Consider the following 21,358-nt stretch of genomic DNA (forward strand, 5'->3'; position numbering starts at 1 on the left):
GAGATTAAATTAGATTTGTCACTTTTGCTTGGATTAATTATCTAAATATCACGTTGAATTACTTACTGTCACTAATGGAACTCGAAGATGGTCCCCTTGTAGATTATTAAAATTTTCATATGTACTCCATGCCACAAAGTCACCACTTGTGCTGGTTGCAGTTATCATTAAAACTTGGTACTGGAATCGGACATTTGGCTGCTCTTCATAGGTGTTTACTTTTAACCAAAATCCTGAAGGAAGAAAATCAGATTTACTCAATGACATGTACACATCATACACAAACTTAAATCAAAGTAAATGTTTGCCATACTTCCCTCAAACTCTAATGGCATCTCGCAAATTTATATCATAATATTTATTAGAAGTGTCTCGGAAATTCATGAAGCACAAACAAATAGTTAACTAAATAAAGCTGAATGGCATAAACATAATATCCAGGCAGCTTACCAACGAACAAGCAACAACCTGACATAGAAATTTAAAAAAGCAAGCAGCATCTGATGAACTATTATATCAAGAAGAAAAACAAATGGAATTGTTCACAACAATTTCTGAAAATATTTTTGACATATGTTTATTTTTTTTCTCAGTAATCCAAGCAAAACTTGTTCTAAAAAAATCGTGAAGTAACAAAACACAGTCAACCTTAAATGAATCACCAGTGTTTGTACTATGAATAAATATATTTACATGGAAAATCATCAAGTAAACTTTGTCACAGACACCAACTGGATTTCAGAATCCTGTATTTTATTCTTCTGCCTTGTATTGTTCATAAGAATCTTAGGAATGTATACCCCACATAATGCATGCCGACTATGATGCTGCATAATACCACCGATCCACACATTAGGTCATATCCCTATACTACTTTCTTATTCAAGTGCATGTCCAAATGCCTTTCAAACGTTGTAGTATCTGACTCCACTCCATCTTCTGTCAGTCTACAAATTTAATGTCATAACCCCTACATTCTCATTCAAGTCATTTATATATTACAAACAGCAAAGTCCCAGCACTGATCCCTAAGGTACACCGAAGATAGACACAAAATGCTGGAGTAACTCAGATGGTTTTCTTTTTTTTCAATGTGTATGCCTGAAAATAAACTCAAAATGAGTTTACGCAAAAATGGCGGTACTCCACTAGTCACTGGCAGCCAACCAGGAAAAAACCCACTCATTGTCTTCTGCCATCCAGCCAACCTGCTAGTATTTGCACTTTGATTCTATGGGCTATCAACTTCCTAAGCAGCCTAATGTGTGGCACATTATCAAAGGCTATGTGAAAATCTAAGTACACAACATCTACTGACTCTCCTTCTTCACAGAATTCCAGCAAATTTGTCAAGCAAGACCTCCCCTTCACAAAGCCACGCTGACTTCGGCCTATTTTATCGTGAACTTATAGGTACTCAGTAATATGACTAAGTACTCCGATCATGACAGAAGCCTCCTCGTGGCAATCCCCAGAAACGACGACACGATGCACTCTGTGACCAGTCGGGCAACCAATTCTGTCAACATGTTAGACGACGACAGAAGCCAACAGCGAGCTATACATCGTCCGACACACAGGCGAACGAACCTCATCCTTTATAATGGACTCTAAAATCTTACCAATCATCAAAGTCAGGCTAACCGGCCTTAAATTCCCACTATTCTGCCTTGCTTCCTTTTTGTGCAGCGGACTAATATTGGCAATCTTTCAGTAATCTGGGACTACTCCTGACTCTAGTGTTTCTTGAAATATCACTATCAATGCCTCCACAATCTCTAAAGCCATCTCTTTCAGCACCCTAGGGTGCAGACCATCCGGCCCAGGTGACTTACCCACCTTCAGCCCTTTCAGCTTCCCAAGCACCTTCTCCCTAGTAGTAGCCACTCCATAACTTTCACCCCCTAACACTCTTGAATTTCAGGCACGTTACTGGCGTCTTCCACTGTGAAGACTGACGCAAAAAAGTTATTCAACTCCTCTGCCATTTCTTTATTCCCCATTATAACTTCTCCTGCAACATTATCCAGTGGTCCAATGTCCGGTCTTGCCACTTTCTTGCACCTTTTAAAATGAAGAAACTCTTGCTTTTGGTGATTTTTGGTTTGAGAATGCAAAAGTTGCCTTGCCTAATTGAAAAGTCGGTTTGAGAATGCTAAAGTTGCCATGCCTAATTGAAAAGTTGGTTTGAGAATGCTAAAGTTGTCTTGCCTAATTGAAAAATTGGTTTGAGAATGCTAAAGTTGCCTTGCCTAATTGAAACGTTGGTTTGAGAATGCTAAAGTTGCCTTGCCTAATTGAAAAGTTGGTTTGAGAATGCTAAAGTTGCCTTGCCTAATTGAAAAGTTGGTTTGAGAATGCTAAAGTTGCCTTGCCTAATTGAAAAGTTGGTTTGAGAATGCTAAAGTTGCCTTGCCTAATTGAAAAGTTGGTTTGAGAATGCTAAAGTTGCCTTGCCTAATTGAAAGGTTGATTTGAGATACCTTGCCTAATTGAAAAGTTGGTTTGAGAATGTCTTGCCTAATTGAAAAGTTGGTTTGAGAATGTCTTGCCTAATTGAAAAGTTGGTTTGAGAATGCCTTGCCTAATTGAAAAGTTGGTTTGAGAATGCTAAAGTTGCCTTGCCTAATTGAAAAGTTGGTTTGAGAATGCTAAAGTTGCCTTGCCTAATTGAAAAGTTGGTTTGAGGATGCAAAAGTTGCCTTGCCTAATTGAAAAGTTGGTTTGAGAATGCAAAAGTTGCCTTGCCTAATTGAAAAGTTGGTTTGAGAATGCTAAAGTTGCCTTCCCTAATTGAAAAGTTGGTTGGTGTGAGCGGCTTGCTTGCATTTACCGGGTAGCACGCAACAAAACATTTCCCTGTACCTTGCTACAGGTGGCATTAGTAAACTAAATCAATCTATTTACATGTATCTGTGTGTTGTTGCTTTAACCGGCCTGTTAAGGTGCAGCAACTGAGAATGTAATTGTTCTGATGTCGCTGCACGCGACAACTAAACACTCTTGTCTTCATTCTACACTTGAAATTACCACAATGACATTTAAACGGCATTTGGACAGGTACACGTGGAGGAAGGAACTGCAGATGCTGGTTTAAACCGATAGACACAAAGTGCTGGAGTAACTCAGCGGGTCAGGCAGCATCTCTGGAGGGAAGGAATGGGTGACATTTTGGGTCGAGACCCTTCTTCAGACTGAAGGTCTGGCTAATTGGCTTGGTATAAGTGTCAATTGTCCCTAGTGTGTGTAGGATAGTGTTAGTGTGCAGGGATCACTGGTCGGTGCAGACTCGGTGGGCCGAAGGGCCTGTGTCCACATTGTATCTCTAAACTGAACCCTGTCCGGCTAGCAGGGCTGTGTAGGGCCGAGTGCCGGGACACGGTGACATCTGGCTCTGATCTCCACAAAGCCAATCACGTATCGAGCAGCCACACATCAATGGGCCACTGGTGCTTGGAGTCGGTCCACAGACACAGAGAGGAAATTGACAGTTACTCCGGCTTTTTGTGTCTAACAGTGACTTGAAGAGTGGGCTGGACAACGAGTGACGCAGCTGGTCACGGCTCCCCTGATCTACGCTATTCCCATGCGCTTATGGGCCGGTCCCACTGAGGCGACTCTTTAGGCGACTGTCGGGGATTAGTTTGACTAGCATTCACCTACGACACCTCGCGACAACCTCCGACAGCAAAAATTGTTGCCATTGGAGTCGCCCAAAAGATCGTCTGTGGGACAGGCCCTTCAGGCTGCAGCTCGGTGCATCCTGGAGGACAACCAGTGGCTGCTGGAAGTAGGTACCAAGCACTGGGTAGAAACGGTGGAAGATAGCGGCCTTCAAATGGGGGTGGTTGGAGAAAGCATCCTGCTTGCCTGATAGATTTTCACTTACTGTAACTGCAGGAAACATGTTCCTGATGTTGGGGGAGTTCAGAACCAGGGGTCACCGTTTAAGAATAAAGGGTAGGCCAGTTAGGACTGAGATGAGGACAAACTTTCTTCACCCAGAGAGTTGTGAATCTGTGGAATTCTCTGCCACAGAAGGCAGTGGAAGCCGATTCACTGGATGTTTTCAAGCGAATTACATTTAGCTCTTGGGGCTTGCGAAATCAAGGGATATGGGGAAAAAACAGGAAATAGGTCCTGATTTTATATGAACAGCCATGATCATATTGAATGGCAGTGCTGGCTCGAAGGGTCGAATGGCCTATTCCTGCACCTATTTTCTATGTTTCTATGCTTGAGTATATGGCAATAAAACTCGACCACTTGATTTTGAAGCATTCATGCATGGTGGAGGTATAATGTAGTCATAGAGTGATACAGTGTGAAAACAGGTCCTTCGGCGCAACTTGCCCACACCCTCCAACATGTCCCAGCTACACTATCTGCTTTTGGTCCATATCCCTCCAAACCTGTCCTATCCATGTATCAGTCTATCTGTTTCTTAAATGTTGGGATAGTCCCTGCCTCAACTTCCTCCTCTGGCAACTTGTTCCATACACCCACCACCCTTTGTCTGGAAAAAGTTACCCCTTAAAAAGTTATCTCTTAAAAATACTTCAAACAAAAAACATTGAAATCATACTTCTACAATGCACTAAAACATGATTTTAAGCCAAAACTTACAACTGCACTATATAAACTCCTTAAAATACCATAGACAACATTTTATGCACTGTATAAAGCATTTTACCAGAATGCATCACAGCATGGTTTGATCCATCCAAGACCGCAAGAATTTGCAGAGAATTGCAAATTCCAGACTATCACACAAACCAATCTCCTTTCCATTGACTCCATTTACATCTCACGCAGCCTCAGCAATGCCGCCAGCATCCTAAAAGATGAGTCACATCCCGGCCAGGCATGGAAGTGTGATAACGCACAGCCTCCAGATTTATGGACAGTTTCTTTCCAGCTATTATCAAGGCCATTGAATCATCGTACTAATAACTAGAATGCAGTCCTGAGCTACCATTTACCTCATTGGAGACACTTGGACTATCTTTGATCAGACTTTACTGGACTTTATCTTAGAGTCATACAATGTGGAAACAGGTCCTTCGGCCCAACTTGCCACACGACCAAGTGCTGCCTGCCTGCATTTGGCCCTTATCTCTCCAAACCTGTCATATCCATATACCTTTTCAATTGTTTCTTGAACGTTGCAATAGTCCCTGCCTCAACTACCTCCATACACCCACCATCCTTTGTGTGAAAAAGTTACTTCTCAGATTCCTATTAAATTGAATCTTTCCCCCTTTACCATAAACTTTATCGTGCACTAAACGTTTTTCCCTTCATCATGTATCTATCTGTACACTGTGGATGACTTGATTGTAAGCTTTTCACTGTACCTCAGTACACATGACAATAAACTAAACTCAAACTTAAAATGTATTATGTACATCATAATATCATATGGTCAACTTCATTGCTGCCTGATATGTTTTCACCAGAAATGCTGCCTGACCCGCCGAGTTACTCCAGCTTGTGGATGCGTCTACCTTCAATAATAAAATTAAATAGTTCCAATGTTCAATTCGAATATTGTAAGTAATTATTCCCAGTCATAAAATGTCCAACATTTAGCTAGTTAGACGCGAGCAGGAATGGCGCATCGCTTGACGGTCGTCAGTCACTCACCGTGACTCCTATAGGCAACCAAAAGTGGAGAGATGTACGTGAGCGCCAAAACTATCAGCAGAAAGAGCGTCGCTTTTGTGAAAATGCTTGTCCTGTACCGAATTAGCGAGGGATGCGTAAAGACTTCATAAATGGCCATCTTTAAACGAGCTTCTTTCAGTCAGTTGTCGATTCGGATTGGCGCGCGCGGGTTGCCATAGTTTCCCGGGGCAACCGATGTCGGCGGGAAGAAGGCGGGTTCATGTGAGCGGCAACAACAATGGCGGACAGCAGGTCAGGTTAGGGAGGAACAGCAGATGCTGCTTTACACTCAGGATAGACACAACTCAACAAGCTGGAGTAACTCAGCGGGTCAGGCAGCATCTCTGGAGAAAAATCAACAGGCTACGCTTCGGGTCGGGTGTCAAGAAAGGTCTCGACCCGAAACGTTACCTATTCCTTTTCTCCAGAGAAGCTGCCTGACAAACTCCTGCATTCTGTGTCTGTATTCTTCAACTGGGGTTAGGAGGTTGAGACAGATCAGCCATGATTGAATGGCGGACTAGACTTGACGGGCCGAATGGCCTAATTCTGCACCTATCACTTATGACCTAACTGTGTTTGAATTGGTTGTGTGTTAGTGGATGTCCTTGCATTTTCTCAAAGTGTACAGCAGGTATGTGGCAAGGTCAGTGTGTACTAGAAATTGGATTAAATAGCAAAAAAAGTACGTGTAGGAAGGAACTGCAGATGCAGGTTTATACCGAAGATATACGCAAACCGCTATAAGATCTTTGGTGTAACTCAGCGGGTTATAGGGAGGTTTCACGGCAGTCGGGTCACGACCCATGACCCGTACTGTTGCTACGCTACTCCAAATGGATTACACGCGATGAACTGCAGGTAGGCACTTACCATAGTTTCTACCGTAGCGGGCCCGTTAAAACCGGCTGAAATTGTCAATTTTTGCGCTGAAAATAATTATGAAAATCGGGATAAGCGTGTGAGACATTTAGCCTACTTCAGAATTCCAAAAGTGAGGAGAAATGACGGTAGATAGAAACGAGAGCTGAAGGGACAACAACAGCCAGAGTGCTTGGCGAACATTGGCCGTTTGCTCACTGCATTTCATCAACAGTAAGGCATTATTTGTGTTTTTTCTTGATTCCTTTGGCATCTAAAAAGTTTCAGAAGTGATAAATCTGTCTGTAATTTTTTTTAATCGCCCATGGTTCTCGTGGGTTTTTACATACAAAATGAAAACGCATCTGAAGAAAAATTTACAGCCAAATTTATCACTTCTGAGAATTTTAGGTGGAGGTGGAGGTAGTAGGAAGATTGGTGTGGGCAGAGCAATGCCTGATGAGTCATGGGTGGATACACGGGTGGGGGGGAACAAAGGGCAGAGATGAAATGACAAAATGTATGATTTAAGGAGTTAATAATATAAGGGGTGTGAAATGTAAATCTGAAGGAAGAAATATTGGTGGCTGGGAGAAGTAGAAAAATGGGTGTGAATCCTGGTGGGGCACAGGGAAAAGGGGGGGGGGGCGGTGAGTAGGGGAAAGGGGGTTTGTAGATTAGTTATCTAAATTAGGAGAAGTCAATGTCCATGCTGTTAAGTTGTAAGCTACCCAAGCAGAATATGAGGTGCTACCCCTCCAGTTTGTGTGTGGCCTCACATTGGCAATGGAGAAGGGCTGCAGCAGAAACATTAGTTTGGGCAGTTCTGTCCTGGGCCTCCTCCATTGTCAGAGTGAGACCCAGCGCAAATTGGAGGAACAGCACCTCATATTTTGCTTGGGAGCTTACAACCCAGCAGTATGAACATTGACTTCTTTAACTTCAAGTAGCCCTTGCTATCCCTCTCTCTCCATTCCTTCCCAGTTCTGCGACCAGTCTTACTAACTGTCTCCGACTACATTTTATCTCAATACCACCCACTCCCCTGACCAGTCTGAAGAAGGGTCTCGACGCAAAACACTATCTATTCCTTTTCTGCAGAGATGCTGACTGTCCCACTGAGTTACTCCAACATTTTATGTCTATCTTCGATTTAAAGCAGCAACTGCAGTTCTTTCCTAAACATTAGTTTGGGAATGTGAAAAGGATTAAGAATGGTTAGTGATTGGGAGATCCAGCAAGCCTTGAATGATTCAATGATACTTTATTGTCATGTGTACCTAGGTACAGTAAAATGCTTTATTTTGCTTATAGCTCAGTAAAATTATAGAGCAGACCTCACCTAGGCAGTACGCAAGAATCACCACATTTCTGGTGCTAAGTTACAAAAGTTCACCGAACAGTCCTATTTTCTGCCTGCCGTCACCCGGCGCCAGCTCCCCCTTTGTTCTCGGGCCCCTCCCTGGCCGGATCCCCCTTCATTCTTGGCAGACTCGGGTTGAGTCCTTCTTTGTTCTTGGTGACACCCTCTGCCGTGTCCCTCTTAAATTCTCTGCAGCTCCCTAACAGGTTCTCCCTTCGTTCTTGGCAGCCTCCCGCTGGCGGTAGCCTTGTGCTCACAGCAGTTGCTTGCAGTGGCCCTCCTCTCTGTCCCCAGTTGCTCGCAGGTCCTCCCTTGCTCAGGGAGGTGCGGCTCCCTCCCCACCACCGTGGCTCTCTCCTCGACAGTGCGACTCCCTCTCCTTGGTGTTCTGAGTGCAAGTGTTCAGTGAAATGGTTGCAGAATCTACACTTGGCCTTGCTGATGTAAAGAAGGCCACATTGGGAACATGAGGTTAGCGGAGATGCATGTGAACCTCTCATCAGGAAGGATTGCTGGAGTCCTTGGATGGATGTGAAGAAGGATATGTTATGTCGCCGGTGAATACGGAGGAAAGTACCTGGGGAGGGGATGGTTTGGGTGCGAAGGGAGGTATGAACCAAGGAGTTGCGAATTGAGCTGTTTCAGTTGAAGGCAAAAAGGGGTGGGGAGAGAAGATGTGACTGGTAGTGGGATCACATTGAATGTGGTGAAAATGATGTGATGGATGCAGTTGCTTGGGTGAAAAGTAAGAACAAGGATATAGTTCTTCGTGTTCCCTTTGGTGGAAGGGGAGCTGGTGCAGATCTACAGGACACAGAGATGTGAGTATGGGTCCATCAACAACTGCAGGGGGAAACAGAACATCTCAGATGTCCTAGAATGGAAAGCCGTATCTTGGGAGAAGATGGGATGAAGATGGGGAAATTGAGTTGGAGAAATGTCATTGTAAGAGGCAGGGTGGGAGGAGGTAAAGGCCAGATAACTGGGAGTCTGTGGGTTTGTAGTAGTCAATAACCTTCCCCTGTGATGGAGAGATCCTGCACTAGGAAGGTCTCAAGGTACATTGGTTCTTCCTTGAACAGAAACCCAATTAGTTTCTCACTAACACTCTGCTCCACCTGGTGGAACTTGTCCTTTTCATTTGACTCCCTTCACTCTCTTCATGTTAAAGGTATAGCCAGTCTCGATGCCTCCCGGATCGCCACGTAGAAACTTGGGTCGGGCCTCAAGGGTAGAAGCCCGGGTTGGGCGAAGCTGCTGACGGAGCCTGTGGCTGGGGCCCAGGTCGGCACCACAGAGGCGTGAAGTGGAGCACTGACAGCGGTGAGGCCTTGGCGGCGGCAGCGGTGAAGCCTCGTGACGATGGGGCCTCGGCGGTGGTGAAGCCTCGCAGTGGCGATGATGCCTCGCGGGTCGACCCGTGGTCGACAAGAGCCTGGAGGACCACCGGGAGGGGGGAGGGGAAGAACAATGGAGGACCCAGCGTGAGAGACCGCCGTGACGGAGGAGAGGGGAGAACAATGTGGGGGGAGTCAATGGGGACCCGGTGTGGGGGAACTTTTGGGAGGGGGTTACAAAAGGGTGAGCCGGCGTGCTTTGTAACTTTGTCAACGCTGTGGATGGCTGTTAATTGTATACATTGTGTATGCAGGCAAAGAATTTCACTGTGCCTAGTCACATGTGACAATAAAATATTCTGATTCTTACATTATTGACTGCATCGGGGCTGCCATCTGGACCCGTGCAGAACCTATTGATTTCATTAACTTTGCCACTAACTTCCATCCTGCCCACAAATTCACTTGTATTATCTCTGACTTTGCCATCTTGTTTGATCTCTATCTCTATCGCTGTCATAGTTGGATTCCTCACCCGCATCATCTCTGCTCCCGCTCTACCCGGATGGAATCAGAATAGAGTTCCCCTAATCTCTATTTCGTCTTTCCTCTCACTGGCCTCTGCACCTGACACATCATTCTCGGACATTTCTGTCACCTTCAACATATATTCTATTCTGTGTCCTTGGATCTTGATGATAAGGGTTACAGTACTCCCACTGTAGTTCAGACAGATTAAATCACAGAAAAATTAGGAACCTTCAGCATCGGGAAAATCTATACCAAAATAAAAACAGATTATGCTGGAAAAAGGAGATAAGGCAAAACCATTGGAAATGGTAAGAGGGTGAACATTTTAGGTAGAAATTTCCTGCATGTGCCATATTTTATGTTTGCAATGAATCATCATTGAGCCAAGTTTCCATTGAGACCATTTTCTCAACACAATCTCAGTTCAGCTCGGTTTTATTTGTCATATGTAGGTTAAAGAAGGCCAAAGACATCCACAGGCAAAGGGTGGAAGACCACTTCAGTACCGCGGACACCAGAAGCATGTGGCAGGGTGTCAGGGACATCACTGACTACAAGAGCGGCCCTGCCTGCCCCCACAGTGATATCACACTGGCCAACGAGCTAAACACTTTCTTTGCCCGCTTCGAAACTGGCAACACCACCAGGAGTGGAATAACCCCGGCCATGGCAGAGGGACAGGTCTTAACACTGAGCACTCAGGAGGTACAGTGTGCTCTGCGTAGGGTCAATCCACGCAAGGCTGCAGGCCCGGACGGAGTCCAAGGAAGGGTACTAAAGGACTGTGCTGTACAGCTGGCTGAGGTATTCACGAGGATCTTTAACCTGTCTCTATCTCTGGCAACGGTCCCCAAGTGCCTGAAGACAGCTACCATAGTGCCAGTGCTGAAAAAGTCAAAAGTCACCAACCTGAATGACTACCGTCCGGTTGCCTTAACTCCAATACCCATGAAGTGCTTTGAAAGGCTGGTCCTCTCTCACATCAAATCCAGCATCCCTGCCTCACTGGACACTTCAATTTGCATACAGGGCAAATAGATTAACAGAGGATGCCCTCGCTCTGGCTCTTCACACTGTCCTGACTCACCTGGAAAGACAGGGCACGTACGTGAGGATGCTCTTCATAGACTATAGCTCTGCCTTCAACATGGTCATCCCCACCAAGCTCACCACCAGACTCCACCAGCTAGGCCTCAGCTCGCCGATATGCGACTGGATCCTGAATTTCCTGACGGAGCGACCGCAGGCAGTGAGACTGGGCCCGCACCTGTCCTCTACTATCACTCTGAGCACCGGCACACCACAGGGCTGTGTACTGAGCCCTATGCTCTACTCCCTCTTCACACACGACTGTGTTCCTGCATTCGACACCAACACCATCGTCAAGTTCGCAGACGACACAACGGTGATCGGGCTGATCACCAACAGTGATGAAACAAACTACAGAGCGGAGGTGCAGAACCTGGCGGACTGGTGCTCACGTAACAACTTGTCCCTAAACACCTCCAAGACCAAGGAGCTGATTATCGACTTCAGGAGGACACATAATGGGGAATACATCTACGGGGACAGTGTGGAGAGAGTGTCCAGCTATAGGTTTCTTGGCACACACATTTCGGAGGACCTCACATGGTCCACCAACACCGCTGCGCTGGTCAAGAAGGCACAGCAACCACTGTTCTTCCTGAGAACACTGAAGAAGACTGGTATGCCCCAACAGCTGCTGACAACCTTCTGCTGCTGCACCACAGAGAGCATATTAACGTATGGCATCTCTGTGTGGCATCTCAGCTGCACGGAGGCGGAGAGGAGAGCTCTTCAGCGTGTCGTCCACAGAGCGCAGAAGATTATTGGGACACAGCTACCAGCCTTGGAGGGCATCTACTACACACGGTGCCTCAGGAAGGCCGTCAGCATCCACAAAGACTCCTCACACCCTTGTAATAGTCTGTTCGAACTCCTACCTTCCAGCAGACGTTACAAGGCCTTCTACGCCCGCACCTCCAGACTCAGGAACAGCTTCATCCCCAGATCTATCGCTGCTCTGAACCGGCCCTGCTGAGTGCCCTCCCCCCCACCCCCATGAACTGTCTCCCTCGGATGGTCACGTCGCACATTGACCCAGCACAGACATATTTGCACTTTAGACAGTTTTACTGTGTTTTTTTTAATAAATCATGTTTCTCGGGGTATCTAAATTTTATTAGTTGTTTAAGTTATGACATCGGATGGAAGCTGCATACCAAATCTCATTGCACCTATGTGCAATGACAATAAAATATATTATTATTATTATTAACACATGGTCAACGGTACAATGGAATGTGTTTGACAAGACAACAGGTCACCTCAGCAATGATAATACAAGGATAAAATTAAGGTTAAAAAAGAAATAAGATAAGTAAATGCGGGATAATTTGAAAACATCAAGACCATTGGCTTCTATGGGAACCTAAGATGAATATTGAATGTCCTCTATCCAATGTCACAGCTCAATGATCAGAGGAGGTCATATTGATGTGGGGAGTGTCGTGGATATTATCTACACGGACTTTTAGTAAGGCATTTGACAAAGTTCCATGTAGTAATCTGGTCCAGAAGGTTGGAGTCCATGGGGTCGAAGGCAGGTTGACAAATTGGATCCAAAATAGACTTTGTATAGGAGCCAGAGGGTTTAGTTTCTGACAGGAAGTCCGTGACCAATTCTATACCACAAGGATTGGTGCTGGGACTCTTGAGGTTTGTGATATGCATTAATAACTTGGATGTGAATGTATGAAGCATAATAAGTACGTTTGTAGATGATTCAAACATTAATGGTAATGTAGATTTGAAGAAAAGTTATTTAAGGCCACAGCATTTTATTGAACAGCTGGAAATTTGGCAGAGCAATGGCAAATGAAATTTAATTATGAAAATGCAATGAATTTTGGAACGGCAAATAAGGACAGGATTTGCACGGTAAATAATGGGGCCCAGAGGTTCTAATTCATGGATTCATGAAAGTGGCAGCACAGATGGTTAAGGTGGTAAAGAAGGCATATGGAATCCCTGCCTTCGTGGCACATGGCACATAATATGAGAACTGGCACATCACCATGAGAAGTTAGTGAGCTGTGTTCCTGAAACATTAATATGACAGAACTACCACAGATCTATTAGAAAAGGAATTCCAGGATTTTGACTAAGCAATAATGAAATAAGTACACCTTTCATTACACTTCATGATTCAGAGTAAATTGAAATCTAATTAGCCAGATTAGATTTGTTCTGCATTTTGTGGATAGGGCATATATAGAAAATGTAACATTGTATTTGATATTTCCCAGTCCATTTCTGTATTGGGATACTTGGATCGTGGTGTAATAATTTAAGTTGTATTAAAGTAAGAGCATGCACCATGTGCAGGGCCTCATCCCAAAACATTAACCATCATTTTTGCCTCCGTGCTGCTTGATTCATTGAGTTTCCCCAGCAGTTTGATGGGGTTTTTGGTTAAGATTTCGACTTCTACAGTCTCTTATATTAACATCTTGCTACTGTACTACAAATTCTCTTCGTCATGCTGACTTTAAAGAAGTTCTCTTTTCAATGGCAGTTATGTGAATCCCTCTCTCCCTGTTGCCTACTGTTGTTTCTTATACTCTTTGCAATTTTCCACATCACTTACCAGCCCCTGTCTCACTCCTCGCTGTCAACACTTTATACTGACTGCCTTCTCTCTACTCACTCAGTCCTGATACAAACCTCAACCCAAAATGTTAACCATGTATTTGCTTCCATAGATGCTTCTTGATCTTATGAGTTTCTCTAGTAGTTTGTCTTTTGCTCTAGATTCCAGCATTTATAGTCTCTTATGTCCCTATGTACTGCGTTTATCAGATGCAGCCATCTTTGTTTTTCAAATCCCCCTTGCCAGTAAACTCTAGTAAATTCAATATACTGCAAGCAATACTGCATGTCTGGATTATTTCTTATATTGGGAGAGGATGGACTTGCAATAAATGATAGGGCAGTGAAATCAAGAAATGGCTGAGCATGCTGAATTTGCCAAAGTCTATAGGCTTTGGAACTATCCTGACAAAGCAGAGCTTTCTGTATAGCCTTCCAATACAATACCAGTAATAAGATTTTTTTTAATTTACATTGAGCCCAGGAGTTGCAATGGAGACATCAGCTACATTGTCTAAAAGTTATTCTGTAAGTATGATTTGGGGTTTGAATTATTATCATTAGGTAGAGTGATAAGCCTGCTTTGCATGCTATCCAATCAAATCAGATACTTTATATTCATACAGTCAAATCAAACTCAAGTGCAATAGGTAGTGCAAAAGGGAAGATATAGAGAGCAGAATATAGTTCTCAGCATTTTAGCGTAAGAATACAATATCCCACAATGGGGAGAGATGAACCAGACCCGAGATTATGGAAGGACATTTCCGAAACCTGATTACACAAAGGAAGAAGCTGTTTGTGAGTGACGGAGCGTGCTTTCAAGCTTCTGTATCTTTTGCCTGATGGGAGCAGGGAGATGAAGGCATTACCCAAGTGGAAAACTCTTTGATTATGTTGGTTGTTTTTTCCAAAGCAGTGTTAAGTGAAGATGGAGTCAAGGTGGGGAGTCTGGTCTGGACGACATCCACAACTCTCTGTAATTTCTTGTGGTCATTGGCAGACCTGTTCCCAAACCAAGCAGTGATGCAACCTGATAGTATGCTGTTGTGCATCTGTAGAAGTTTGGAAAACTGTTGGAGACATGCTGAATTTCCTCAATCCATTAAGGTAGTAGAGGTGATGGTGTGCCTTCTTCGCTATTGCATCGATGTGGTTGGTCCATGACATATCATTGGCAATATTAGGACAAATAAATTTCTATCGTATCGTAAGGAACTTGAAGCTCTTAAGCAATTCCACTTCACCATTGATGATAATTGGGACATTTAATCCACTGCTTATCCTGAAGTTGATAACTAGCTCCTTCATCTTGCTGACATTGAGAAGGGGTTGTCCTGGCACCACCTTACTAAGTTCTCTATCTCCTTCCTGTACTCTGTCTCGTCATTGTTTGCGATTCAACCCATCACAGTGGTGTCATCTACAAACTTGTAATTGGAACTAGAGCCAAATTTGGCCGCACAGTCATGGGTGTAGAGGGAGTATAGGAAGGGGACCGAGAACACATCCTTGCAGGCCATCGATGTTGAGAATTATTGTGGTGGAGGTGGTGTCACATATCTTCACTGATTGTGGTCTGTGGCTCAGAAAGTCAATGATCCAGTGGCCGAGAATGGTGCTGCTTCCTCGGACCAGGAGTTTGGATAGGATTATGGTGTTGAATGCAGAGCTATAGTCAATAAATATGAGTCTAATGTAGGAGTCCTTTTAACTAGATGTTCCAGAGATGAGTTTAGGGCCAGGGAGATGGTGTGTGTACTGTGGACCTGTTGCAATGGTAATCAATCTGCAATGGATCAAGATTGTTTGCATAGGCTGGAGATACTGTGCATCCTGAACAGTCCCTTGAAACTTTTTTTTGTCACCAGGATGATGGTAGATGTCTTGAAATAGATGGGGACCTCGCAGTGGAGTAGTGAGAAGTTAAAGATGTCTGTGAATACCTCTGCCAACTGACCTGTACAGGTCCCGAGGATGCAGTCAGGAACTCTATCTGGGAGTATGTCAATTTTGCTACAGATCCACAAATGTTTGAACAGGAGGTCAAACATTTGGTAACTCACAAAATTTAGGCTGCGAGTTAAAAAAGAAATATCAGAATAGTCAATCATTAATTATAAGACTAGACTAAGTGGGACCCATTGACTCCCTGTCACACGGGAGGCCTGGTCCATCAATGCAACCCGTTCCCCAATGCAATATTGCACCACTCACGCATTGCCCCCAACGGCTCATTTCCCCTCAACCCCCAGCACTCCCTCCCCCTCCTCTTCACCCTCCCTCTTTCCCCTCTCCTACTCCACTCCCCCAATCTATCCCTTCCTCACATCTCCCTCCCTCTCCTTTCCCCTACCCTTAGTTCCTCCCTCCATAACTCCTTTCCCCTCCCTACCCACCTCCTTTCCCTCTATCCCCCAATCCTCACCTCCCCCTATCCCCCCCACTATCCCTCCTGACCTCCCCCACTGCCCTCCTCTCCCTCTATTCCCCATCCCCCCCCCCCCACCTCGCCCTCTATTCCTCCTCCTCCCCACTCTCCTAACCTCCCCAACTTTCCCCCTCTCCCTCAATGCCCCCATTCTCCCTCCTCACCTCCCCAGGATCTTTCCCCTCTCCTCCCTTCCCCAATCCCTTCCTTGCCTCTCCCTCCCTCCCCATTCCCCTACCCTCAGTCACTCCCTCCCTCCACCCATAAAAAGCAGCATCTGCAGTTCCTTCCCGCACAGGTTATTCATTGTTAGTTGTGGTTTAGATCCCGTTGACTTGACGATTGGAGCAGTTTGCATTGTGTGTGTGTGCGTGTGAATTACTCAAACTGGTCAGCCACCCTGCAAACCGACTCTCCCTCCCTCGGACCGTCTCCGTCCTGTCCGACCGACTGCTGCTGCCGCTCGGCCCGTTCCCTCCCGCCTACCTGCTCGCTGCCGGACCGCGGGGGGGGGAGGAAGGAGTCGGTGTTCGTCACGGTGGGCACCACGAGTTTCGATGAGCTGGTGGAGAAGATCTCCGAGAAGGCCGTGAGGGTTAGTTACCACAACGGTGGTGGCGGGAGAGACAGACCCGGGGGGGCGGGTAGACTGGTCTGCCATTGCCGCAGAGAGCGGCCGGGGGAGATTGGTGAGTGATGAGGGAGAGAGAGATGGGACCAGGGCCTCCACTGAACCAGCCCCCTCCCCGCAGCGGCCGCCGGTGGTGGGGGACACGATACAAGTTACTGTGAGGAGGGGAGAGAGGAGTTTGTGAGTGAGGCAGGACAGGCCACCGCCGGTGGGGCAGGAAGGGGCGTCGCCATTCCGGCCATGGCATTGACTGACTGAAGCGACCAATCTGCTGACTAAAAGAACCTGCGCACGCGAGTTTTTAAAGATTTTTAAACGTCGATAACTTTTACAATATACCACCGACCGAAACGAAACTTGTTGCACTCGCAGCACAGGAGAACGGTGGCGGAACCTGGTGGAAAATCGTAGCGCTATCGCGTACCGTTTTTGCACAAATAGAAATACCCCGCAAACCATAAGAGCGCAAGATCAGTTTTAGTTATGTACTAGACTGAGTGAGACCCGTTGGGTCCCATGTTCATACTGGAGGGCTGGTCCCCCAATGCAATATTTCACCTCTCCAGCAATTCCAATATTGGTGACCAGTGGGGTGGGGTGGGGGGGGGGGGGGGTGCTTTCTGGAGCGCTGGTATGGATGTTGTGGGCTGAAGGGACTGGTCTCCAGAGGGCTAATATGGACAGTGGGCCAAATGGATTCTTGGGGTGGCAGCTCAGTCCCTCAAGCCTGATGTGCTGGCAGCTCACTCACGGCTGGTGGGCTGGCAGTTGACTCACGGCTATTCCTTGAAATTCCATTTCAAGCAGGGTGCAAGGCCACCAAATTCAAATCGATTTCCTACCATTTCAAGCAGGGTGCAAGGCCACCTAATTCAAGTGCAGTTTCTCACCACTTCAAGCACGGTGCAAGGCCACCAAATTCAAGTGCAGTTTCATACCACTTCAAGCAGGGTGCAAGGCCACCAAATTCACGTGCAGTTTCCTATCACTTTAAGCAGGGTGCAAGGCCACCGAATTCAAGTGCAGTTTCATACCATTTCAAGCAGGGTGCAAGGCCACCACATTCAAATACAGTTTCATATCATTTCATGCAGGGTGCAAGGCCACTACATTCAAATGCAGTTTCATACCATTTCAAGCAGGATGAAACCACCATAAAACCACACAAAACACCACACTCACAGTTCAGTAGATATTCAGTGTGTTCAGTTGATTCACAGCTCACACAGAGTCGTGACCTCTCCCTCCCCCATCATGAGACTGAGCCACACCCACACTTCCGGGTTTTATAATCCCTCCCACCGGAAAAGGTGTGGCCTTCATGGCGTGATTGACAGGATCAACATTTTTTAAACACTGATAACGCTTTTATTTTGCATTGATGGGAAGAATCCTCTGCACCTGATGAGCGGAGGGGGACTGAGTAAGATGGCGAAAAATCACAGCCGTAAGTGGTAGCGTTTTATCTAAAATCAATATACAGTGCAAACAGGAAGTTGTCAAGTTTAGACCACCGAACATTTGCAGTGCTTTTGCTTCAACCCAAAACCCCCACCAACCATTCGCAGTGCTTTTACTTCAACCCAAAACCCCAAACCAACAATTTGCAGTACTTTTACTTCAACCCAAAACCCCCACCAACCATTTGCAGTGCTTTTACTTCAACCCACCCCCACCCCCCCACCACCAACCATTTGCAGTGCTTTTACTTCAACCCAACCCCCCCCCCCCCACCCACCAACCATTTACAGTGCTTTTACTTCAACACAAACCCCCCCCCATCAACCATATGCGGTGCTTTTACTTCAACCAAAAATTCCCCCACCAACCATTTGCAGTGCTTTTACTTCAACCCAAAACCCCCACCAACCATTTGCAGTGCTTTTACTTCAACCCAAACCCCCCACCAACCATTTGCAGTGCTTTACTTCAACCCAAAACCCCAAACCAACCATTTGCAGTGCTTTTACTTCAACCCAAACCAACCATTTGCAGTGCTTTTACTTCACCCCAAAGCCCCACCAACCATTTGCAGTGCTTTTACTTCAACCCAACCACATTTTCATTTTCAAACCACATTAAGGGCACTCAAGGTCAGTAAAGCCACACTCACAGTTTAGTAGACATGTGTTCAGTGTTATTCACAGCTCAGACTGAGAGACGTGATCCTCTCACTTCCCCCATCTTGCAGAGACTGACTGAGGCACTACACTTCCGGGTTTTATAGTCCCTCACCCTCCCACCAGCAGGGGCAGCAGAGAGAATGCCAACATTAAGAACTCTTTTATGTTTCATCGATGGGAAAAATCCTCTTGTCCTGCGCAGCGGAGGGGGACTCTGAGTAAGCTGGCCAAAAATCACAGCCGTAAGTGGCAGCATTATTTCAAAAATCATGAAACAGAAAAACAGGAAGTGATCAATATAGTAATATAGATAGATAGATGGATGGATAGATAGATAAATAGATAGATTGAAGAAGAAGGTAGATAGGTAGAAGATAGATAGCTAGATGGGGGATGAAAGTTAGCTAGAACCAACAGAACAGAGAATCAGCCATTATCCAACACTGTTTTGATCTGCAGAGAGAGCAATTGAACTGTTTTGAATAGTGCAGAGGTAAAACAATTGAAGTACTGAGTAATTGGTCTGTCCTTCTCCCCCAGTAGCCTACAGTGCCCTCCATAATGTTTGGGACAAAGACCCTTCATTTATTTATTTGCCTCTGTACTCCACAATTTAAGATTTGTAATAGAAGAAAATCACATGTGATTAAAGTGCACATTGTCAGATTTTATTAAAGGGTATGTTTATGCCTTTTGGTTTCACCATGTAGAAATTACAACTGTGTTTATACATAGTTCCCCCCATTTCAGGGCACCATAATGTTTGGAATACATTGCTTCACAGGTGTTTGTAATTGCTCTGGTGTGTTTAAATGCCTCCTTAATGGAGGCATAAAAGAGCTCTCAGCGCCTAGTCTTTCCCCCAGTCTTTCCATCACCTTTGGAAACTTTTATTGCTATTTATCAACACGAGGACCAAAGCTGTGCCAATGAAAGTCAAAGAAGCCATTATGAGACTGAGAAACAAGAATAAAACTGTTAGAGACATCAGGCAAACCTTAGGCTTACCAAAATCAACTGTTTGGAACATCATTAAAAAGAGAGCACTGGTGAGCTTACTAATCGCGAAGGGACTGGCAGGCCAAGGAAGACCTCCACAGCTGATGACATAAGAATTCTCTCTATAATAAATAAAAATTTCCCAAATGTCCGACAAATCTGAAACACTCTTCAGGAGTCAGGTGTGGATTTGTCAATGAACACTGTCCGCAGAAGACTTCATGAAATACAGATGCTACACTGAAGATGCAAACCACTGGTTAGCTGCAAAAATAGGATGGCGAATTTACAGTTTGAAAAGAAGTACTTAAAAGAGCAACCACAGTTCTGGAAAAAGGTCTTGTGGACAGATGAGAGGAAGATTAACTTATATCAGAGTGATGGCAAGAGCAAAGTATGGAGGATAGAAGGAACCGCCCAAGATCCAAAGCGTACCACCTCATCTGTGAAACACAGTGGTGGGGGTGTTATGGCCTGGGCATGTATGGCTGCTGAAGGTATGGCTCACTTATCTTCATTGATGATACAACTACTGATTGTAGTAGCATAATGAATTCTGAAGTGTATAGACACATCCTATCTGCTCAAGTTCAAACAAATGCCTCAAAACTCATTGGCCGGCGGTTCATTCTACAGCAAGACAATGATCCCAAACATACTGCTAAAGCAACAAAGGAGTTTTTCAAAGCTGAAAAATAGTAAATTCTTGAGTGGCCAAGTCAATCACCTGATCTGAACCCAATTGAGCATGCCTTTTATATGCTGAAGAGAAAACTGAGGTGGACTAGCCCCCAAACCAAGCATAAGCTAAAGATGGCTGCAATACAGGCCTGGCAGAGCATCACCAGAGAAGACACCCAGCAACTGGTGATGTCCATGAATCACAGACTTCAAGCAGTCATTGCATGCAAAGGATATGCAACAAAATACTAAACATGACTACTTTCATTTACATTACATTGCTGTGTCCCAAACATTGTGGTGTCCTGAAATGGGATTATGTATAGACAATGCTGTAATTTCTACATAGTGAAAACAAAGTGTATAAGAATGGCCTTTATTAAAATCTGACAATGTGCACTTTAACCACGTGATTTTTTCTATTACAAATCTCAAATTGTGGAGTACAGAGGCAAATAAATAAATGATAGGTATTTGTCCCAAACATTATGGAGGGCACGGTATTTGCCTGTCTAGTTGAGTTTCTACTATTAAGTAACCAATTGTTATTGATTGTATAGTCAATAAAATTCAATCCAATAAGCACCTAAAAGGGTTGGCAGATATTTAATTTAAAATTTGACAACTGGTCTGGGTATGCAAACATTTCATAAATTGATGGCAAGCAATCTGTTGGCAATGGAAATCTGTTTCATTCCTACAATGTGTTGTCATAAAACAATACCACACAGGAACAGGCCCTTTGGCGCACAATGCTGTGCCAATCATGATGTCATTTTAAACTACTACTACCTACCTGCACATAATTTATATCGCTCCATTCCCTGTTTTTTTCATATGCCTGCCTCTTAAATATTGCTATGGGCTCTGCTTCTAAGTGCAAACTTCGTACAGCCAGCAGCCATAGTCAGGATTGAACCTGGGTCTCTGGCACTGTGCTACGGTGCTGTCCACTGAAGTTCTTTTCACAGAGGGTTATAAATCTTTCTTATTCTCTACTCCAAAGTGCTGGGGAGCAGAGTTTTTCTTTATATTCAGGTGCAGATGGACAGTCATTTGAAA

The 21,358-nt window shown here is 45.0% G+C and overlaps 1 protein-coding gene and 1 long non-coding RNA gene across 2 annotated transcripts in view; one reads left to right on the top strand and one right to left on the bottom strand.

The window, feature by feature from the left end:
* Positions 1 to 5,859, bottom strand: part of tmem231 (transmembrane protein 231) — a 29,555-nt gene extending 23,696 nt beyond the window's left edge. The window contains exons 1-2 of the mRNA XM_033035722.1: positions 5,647 to 5,859; positions 67 to 233 (exon numbers count right to left, since the gene is read on the bottom strand). Of these exons, the coding sequence (XP_032891613.1) occupies positions 67 to 233; positions 5,647 to 5,785 (306 nt within the window). The 5' untranslated portion in view covers positions 5,786 to 5,859. The remainder of the gene's footprint in view (positions 1 to 66; positions 234 to 5,646) is intronic.
* On the top strand, positions 5,845 to 15,541 carry LOC116982482. The gene is made up of 2 exons (XR_004414465.1): positions 5,845 to 5,919; positions 15,303 to 15,541. It is a non-coding gene; the product is annotated as an uncharacterized LOC116982482 (long non-coding RNA).
* Positions 15,542 to 21,358: the final 5,817 nt, after the last annotated feature.

Source organism: Amblyraja radiata, chromosome 17 (assembly GCF_010909765.2).
Source record: "Amblyraja radiata isolate CabotCenter1 chromosome 17, sAmbRad1.1.pri, whole genome shotgun sequence".
Taxonomy (NCBI): domain Eukaryota; kingdom Metazoa; phylum Chordata; class Chondrichthyes; order Rajiformes; family Rajidae; genus Amblyraja; species Amblyraja radiata.